Source organism: Pholis gunnellus (genome assembly GCF_910591455.1).
Source record: "Pholis gunnellus genome assembly, chromosome: 16".
NCBI classification, from domain to species: domain Eukaryota; kingdom Metazoa; phylum Chordata; class Actinopteri; order Perciformes; family Pholidae; genus Pholis; species Pholis gunnellus.
In genome coordinates this window covers 19771489-19779261 of record NC_136543.1, presented here as the reverse complement: position 1 = coordinate 19779261, position 7773 = coordinate 19771489, and the positions used below count along the sequence as shown (strand labels likewise).

The 7773-nt window shown below is 40.2% G+C and overlaps 1 protein-coding gene across 1 annotated transcript in view; it reads left to right on the top strand.

The window, feature by feature from the left end:
- The window catches only part of iffo1a (intermediate filament family orphan 1a), a gene marked incomplete at both ends in the record, with an annotated part of 7884 nt that extends 4972 nt beyond the window's left edge, over window positions 1–2912 (top strand). The window contains 7 exons of the mRNA XM_079176323.1: window positions 1–51; window positions 253–393; window positions 492–676; window positions 854–971; window positions 1557–1658; window positions 1911–2041; window positions 2738–2912. The exon at window positions 1–51 is cut by the window's left edge and continues 45 nt beyond it. Coding sequence (XP_079032449.1) covers window positions 1–51; window positions 253–393; window positions 492–676; window positions 854–971; window positions 1557–1658; window positions 1911–2041; window positions 2738–2912 — 903 coding nt within the window. The remainder of the gene's footprint in view (window positions 52–252; window positions 394–491; window positions 677–853; window positions 972–1556; window positions 1659–1910; window positions 2042–2737) is intronic.
- Between the last annotated feature and the right edge of the window lie 4861 nt (window positions 2913–7773).

Genomic DNA, 7773 nt, shown 5'->3' with positions numbered 1-7773 from the left:
GTGAAGCAGCTGAAGGCCGAACTCGTCCTCTTTAAAGGACTCGTCAGCAACGTGAGTCCGCTCTGAGCTGCATTTAAAGATGTTTAAAACGAACCAAAAGATTCAGAAATCAAGCAGAGTTTTTAGTTTTTCTATTCAAAACCTATTTTCACCAGCTGTAGCTAGAGATGATTCAGGATGTGCTCACTGTGTGAAGTAGAAGAACGGTGTGAGTGTTCAGGGAGAATAAGAATCTGTTTCTATCTGCACCAGAACCTGTCAGACCTGGACAGTAAGATCCAGGAGAAGGCCATGAAGGTGGACATGGACATCTGCCGCCGCATCGACATCACCGCCCGTCTCTGTGACGTCGCCCAGCAGAGGAACTGCGAGGACATGATCCACATGTTCCAGGTGTGTTTGTGGCGATTTTTTAAAAAGAAAAATGTCCCTCGACATTTTTAAAATCTCCCTTTTTTGTTTTGAAGTAAACGAAGTCTTCCTTCCAGCAGGTGGCCACGCCCCCTTCCACTCTGAGCGGCCGGGCCAGGAAACCGAGCGGGCAGTCGGCGAAGGGCGGCGACGGAGACGAGCTGAGCGTGTCCGAGAGCGAGGGGGGCGGGGCTAAGGACGAGGAGTCGTGCAGCACGTCGGCCAATCAGATCAACGAGCAGATGCAGAGGATGCTGAATCAGCTGTGGGTGTTTTTGGGGGCAATAATGTTTCAACACACACTGAAGTTCAACCATGACGTTGATATGTCTAATGTGTGTGTGTGTGTGTGTGTGTGTGTGTGTGTGTGTGTGTGTGTGTGTGTGTGTGTGTGTGTGTGTGTGTGTGTGTGTGTGTGTGTGTGTGTGTGTGTGTTGTCCAGGAGGGAGTGTGAGTTTGACGATGACTGTGACAGTCTCGCCTGGGAGGAAACGGAGGAAACTCTTCTGCTCTGGGAAGATTTTCCTGGATATCCTCTGGGAGTGGAGACACAGGGAGAGGTGTGTAAACAATCTCTCTCTCACACACACACACACACACACACACACACACACACACACACACACACACACACACATTATCTTCACTTTCTACACATTTAATGTTTGTTTATTGCACTTAAACTACTGCTTGCTTTCGTTATCCTTGTGTTACCTCTTTGAGATGCTGCTGGTTTGATTTTTGTCTTTTCAAGCATTTTATTTTATTGCTATTTATTATATTATGACTTTATTATTTGTATTTATATTACATGTTACTCTGTCGCTGTATTTTATAACTTAATCTGATTAAACACATCAGACTTCTGCTTCGATTGAACTTCATCACTTTTATAACTCAAAAAGTTGTGAAATAAAAGCCTGTGTGTGTTTATTGTTATGAACTTGTAAACATTTGAATTTTTTAATATTATTACACAAAGAGAGAAAAGTGCATTTTAAACATCTTTGTACAGATTTAAGTCAGAAAACCGAAGACACTTAAATACGTGCGTGAGCATGAATTTAATGGTTTTTTTCACCAGCTTTGCATTTCCTCATTTATCACCTTTTGTATAATTTGTGCAAACTGCTGGTTGTTTGCAGCTGCAGCAGCAGGAGGAGTCCATCGAGGAGGTGATCAAAGACACGGAGTGTCTGTTCAAATCCAGAGAGAAGGAATACCAGGAGACCATCGACCAGATAGAGGTCAGTCTGCTCTTCCTCTGTGACGTTAACGAACATCAGAAGTAACATTAGTTTGTGTTCTGATGCCGTTCTTCATCTTTTGTTGTGATGATTTCACCGGGAGAGTTTCTTGCTGTCGAGGCGCTCCAGCTGTGAGTCGTGTGATGTTGATTGTGGGGACGTTGGACGACTAGAATAACTTCTCTTGTGTTAGTGTTTGATTGGAGTCAGCCGGGTTGATGAGTCGGTTGTGTTTCCGTCCTCCTGGTTCAGGTGGATCTGGCGACAGCCAAGAGCGACATGAACCGTCACCTGCACGAGTACATGGAGATGTGTTCGATGAAAAGAGGCCTGGACGTCCAGATGGAGACCTGCAGGAGGCTCATCACACAGAGCGGAGACGGGTAACGCGCACACACACACACACACACACACACACACTAGGAATGGGCCCTAATTAGAGCGTTAAAGGAGGTAAACGTTGTCCTGTGACGGCTGCATTCCATTTTGGTTTTGTAGACTCTGGTGTCGTGCATGCTGTCTCCGTTAGAGTGTTGTTCATGTTCCTGGTTTCACTATTTAAGATCGGCAGGTTGTGACTCTTGTATTAATATTATTATTATTATAAATAAGAGAATAAACATTTCACTGAACGTAACTTTAACACGTGAGCTTGTAGAAAGAGCTGCAAGTTAGTAAACGTGTTAAAATTCTCTTTTCCCTGCAGAAAGTAGACTTTTATATATATATATATATATATATAAAAGTATAGACTTTATTCTTTTTTAATCCTGATGGTTAGAGGAGTCTTTTAGAAAAACAATCAAACTAAAAGTCCTTTCTTGATTGAGTTCCAGAGCTTTCAATCATACCACACCTTCTTCCTCAGCACAGGGAGTTCATTGCTATTTTTCAGAGCTCTTTTAAAGATTTCTCGTCCATGTTTGGGTCAAAGTTAAAAAAAATAAACCAATAGTTTCTTCGTGACATGATGTGAAATAAGAAACGAGAGGCACAAATGTTAAAGAAACAAAAGGAGTTATTAGAGAAAAACTTTTCTGTAACATTATTTAACATTATTTTTTGTTCTCCCTCTACAGGAAGTCGCCGTCGCTCATCCCGCTGACGGTGGACGACTCCGACAGCGAGGAGAAGAAGAAGAAGAAGAAGCAGCAGCAGCAGCAGCAGCCAGCTCTTCCTGCGGAGTCTGAGAGCAGCGTTTCTTACTGCGACGCCAACGCCGCCATCCCTCCTCTGACCTGGAGGAAACCCTAAAACACACACACACTGCTGGTAGATAATGTCACACCAACGCTTCTCTCTTCCTCCAACGTCTCTGTGGTTTTTAGTTTACTTAAAGTAGACATTATTTTAAAACCAGCCGATGTAAAATGTCCTTTTTTATCTTCAAGCTTCTCTAAAAGCAGCCCGTCTGATCACGTTTGACGTCGGCCTGACAGCCGCTACGTTTGTGTCAGTCAGACAAACATCCACACAAAGCCAGAATTTGCTTGCAAAGCTTATAGAGTGAATAATAAAAGAATAAAACGGAGGCAGTAATTCATCACTCGATGGGTAACTGCTGCCCTCCTGTGGTTATCAGCTGTAACTGCACCTCAGTGAAGGTCAAACCGAACAAAATGGCCTTTTTTTAAAAACATTCAGATGAAAAGGACACGTGTTGTTCTGCACACTGATCTCACTGTTGAGTGCAGCAGCTGATTATTTGCACAGTTTCCGTATTGATGCCTTTCAGCTGCAGGTGCACGGAGAGTCGGTAACGCACAAAGACAAAGTTTGCACACAAACTGCTCATTGAAGTGGTCAAGAGGGGTCAAGAGGGGTCACACGTATGAACAGTTCTTTATTTATTACCCCAGAATGCTTGTTTTCATTCAGTATTTTATGGCGTTTTAATCCTGTCGTGTGCAGCATCTGTAAAATGTAGCGAGTATAGCAGAAATAATAAAGAATAAAAACCCGACTATTTAACAGAAAGTTCACATTTGACAGATCTCCATCTATCAAAGCCCAACTTGCCTTAAACTGACAACATATGACACCTTCCCTGATAGAAACAACTTTTCATTATAAAATGTGAAGTTAAAAGGTTCTATGTCCATTCCTCTACTGTATTATAAGCAGATATCAGAACTCCAAGTAACTGCACTCAGTGAAAGTCCCTAAATTTAAAGTGCAGAACTTTGAATTGAACGTGTCTTATTACTGCGCATTTCCAAAATAAATACCCGTGATTGGCTTCCAATCTCCATATTATTAGACACCATCGAAATCCCAAAGTTACGTTGGTTTATTGTTGGTTTAATTCAATCGTTAATCTCTTTAAAATGTGTCTTGTATAAAAGACAGATGAAGGGCTTTAACTAATGATTATTCTCACCGATTAATTCAATGAAATGGTAAAATATGACAAAAATTAAAGAAATATTCACGGAATTTAGGACTTTTTTTCCTTTAAAATTAAATTGATCAACTATCAAAAATGACTTCTGATTCATTTTCTGTCGGTTGATTAAATGATTTTAGGTCAAATTGTCTTTTTCCTTAAAAAATGTATTTACTTTTGAGACTTTGAAGAAGATCACAGCTGACGTGTGTTTTTGTCTCTAAGTTTAAAAAGGGGAGGTGTCATAATTTACACGCCATCAATCACGAGCTAACCTCCATGTTAGCATCAATGCTAATGGGACTCTATGACATCATCGCTCTTGAAGGTCCCGTGTGACGCGTGTCTCTACGTTTCTACTCAGGAACAGCAGAAGGAACGCGTCTGTGATTCTGAGACGGTCGACAAAAACAACAGAAATTTACGGGAATTTTATTTTTATTTTACAAAAATGTAAAAACCTATTTTAAGAATGTACAGTTTGTAAAGGCTCAACATTGTATCTAATGTACATAATAAGGCTGAACTAGCTAACGCTGTGAGCTTCATGTTCTCGTGATTTAGCTGAAATCAGTTGCATTTAATGAATGAATAGCTTTTAGTTTTACCATTACCGTCACGTGATTTAGACATCAGAGTAAATACACCTTCAGCAATGATTACAAGTTAAAGTGAGTTTACTTTTTAGTTTCCTGTTTAAGAAAGTGTGTGTTTTAAAGTCATGGTTTGTATTAGTTTGTGCCAGTTTATCCGTCTTTGTCAACGTGAACGTGTCACAGTTCACCTCTTCAAACATCGTTCGTTAAATGTCTGCTTAATCAACAACCTGCCATGTTCACCACAGGAATAGACCGTTTAAGGAACACGTTTAGTTTCAGTCCTGGAGTTTTCTTCTCTGAGCACATTTCTAATCAAACCCAGAACTGAACTCTTATCGTACAGATACAGGAGAAATGGACTGAAATGTAAAAGTGTTCCTTTAAAGTTCGAGGAAAAAGCAAAGCAACTGTGTGCGATACACTTAAAAGCAAAATAGACATCTCACCTCATGGAACTGTACAGATGCTGCTTGAACTGAACTGTTGACGGCTAAACTATAAGAATGTAAAAAGCATCTGTTGAAAGAGCAGAAATAAATCAAGTGTGTAAATAAAACGATTAAAGGCCTCATGGAACATGGAACATGGAACAGTCACAGAGCTGTATGAATGTATGGACTCTGAGTGAAGAGTCAGAATAAAAGACATGGAAGGAGTCTGTGTTGTGAGTTTTGTTACATTTACGAGAACATTTCTACTAATCGTACAAAAACTATTTCAAGTAAAAAAAATATCAACTTACGATACTATCACTTTTTTTTACTTTTTTCGACATGCTAAACATACTTTTTTTTTCACACCTGCGTGTGTTCACGTGAGCGTTTTGTGTGTGTCTCCCATTGGTCCGTGCAGGTCACGTGACAAAAACACCCACCTTTACCACAACAAAGCCGAACCTTTCCGCCCGAAAACCAAACAAATCTAATAAACTTTACACTTTACACAACTGATGTTAAATGGAGATTTATGTGTTAGCTTACTCTTATTAAAGTATTTTATTTTATAATTTAGTTTTATATAAAAACTCCTACATTGAACCATCAAGGTTCATTCCTCCCTTTTGAAATAACAGTGTGAAAGAATAATCAAGCACCACTTACTTGGCTTCTTATGAAGCTTTCGGCACATGGTCTTCTTCAACCATGCACGGACTATTTTATCAGTGTTTCCAAAGTGGTTGAAAGGGGGGGGGGGGGGGGGGGGGGGGATGCGCGTGCGTGCGTTTTTCATTTTAATCTGCGCAGCTGCTTCAATTGGAGTTTTTTGGTTTGAAAGGAAAAGTGAATCAAGATACCAGACAGAGAATCATCTGGATCATACTCCATTTACTCTCTCTCTCTCTCTCTCTCTCTCTCTCTCTCTCTCTGTCACTCTCTCTGTCACTCTCTCTCTCTCTCTCTCTCTCTCTCTCTCTGTCTCTCGCTCTCGCTCTCTCTCTCTGTCTCTCGCTCTCTCTCTCTCTCTGTCACTCTCTCTGTCACTCTCTCTCTCTCCCTCTCTCTGTCTCTCGCTCTCGCTCTCTCTCTCTGTCTCTCGCTCTCTCTCTCTCTCTGTCACTCTCTCTCTCTCTCTCCCTCTGTCTCTCTGTCTCTCGCTCTCGCTCTCTCTCTCTCTCTCTCTCTCTCTCTCTCTCTCTCTCTCTCTCTCTCTCTCTCTCTCTGTCTCTCTCTCTCTCTCCCTCTCGCTCTGTCTCTCTGTCTCTCTCTCCCTCACACCCTCCTCTCCCTCCTCTCGCTCTCGGACTCAGATTATCTCCATCCTCCTGCCGCTGAGATGTGAGTACTCCAACATATTTAGCTTCATTTTTCATCATATCGCCTCTAACTATGAGGAATATGTATTTACTGTCCGACATCAAACCTCTTGTAATCGGTTGCTGCGTGCATCGTGTTAAAGATCCTGTTGAATATAGTTCCTGTGATATTAAAACTACATTATAATCCATGTTTCCTTGATGTTGAACCTTTGGTTTCATCATTTAAATGCTGAAAGGAGTCCGGTAGTCGTGAGTCTGGACATGTCCGGTCTGCAGCACAAATAGAACGATGACTCAACGGTTGACTCACCTTAAAAAAATGATCCAACAATACAGCGATCAGATTAAGTGTCTTTCTCTTCACACCATCAACCGAATACACTTTATTCCGCTCACAACCTCACAGAGAACTAAATGAAACGTGTCTTAACATGTCGCGTAAAACCGCAAAAACTTTATTTAGGAAGAAACGGAACACAGCCTGCGGGCTCAAATACATCCTCTGATTTGATTTATTTCCCCTGTGGGGGAGGAGGGGGGAGGTATTATAGCGTGCATGTTTATCTCCCTCTGTCTCTCTGTCTGCACTAATCTTTCTCCATTTTGCTTCTGGAAAACCAGCGTCGAGCATCAAACCACCTGCTGTGCGCGCGCGTGTGAAACTGTTTTTAATGTAGTGTTGTTGGGATTTTATTACACTCTCTGACACTTTGATGTTTCTATTGTTGAATTCTATTATTATTATTGACAAATGTATTTCATATTCCAGCTGAGAGTGAAACAAGTATTCAGATATTCTACTAGACAGTAATACAAGTTACAAGTAAAGTAAAAGTTATGCATTCAAAAACCTGAGTAAAATACAATATAGTGTACAGAGTATTATTAGGTGAAAGTCTCATTATGCAGATGTGATGCATCAGTAAACATCACTTTAAATACTGCTTTGTTTCTTCTTCTGTAGTAACGCAGCATCATGTATTTGTTATTTTGTATTATAGGAATAAAAAGTACAACATGTTACTCTGAAATGAGAAGTTACTCTGAGAAGTATGTTATAGTAGCAGAAAGTAGAAATATTATACATACTATATATACTGCTGGTAGCTGTTGAATTTCAGAATGATTGATCTTTAATTGGAAAGTAATTCATATCTATATAAAATTAATTTATTGAGGTAGAAGTATAAAGTAGCAGACAATTGAAATACTCAAATAAAGTACAAGTACCTCAAAACTGTACTTCAGTACAACTCCCGAGTAAATGGTGAAAGAGATTCTGTTCTATTGGTTGAGAAAATGTTTATTTGTGTTTTTCTGGGTATTAACAAATTGTTTTATTACAGTATGTTTTTTGTCATAAACATGTTTATA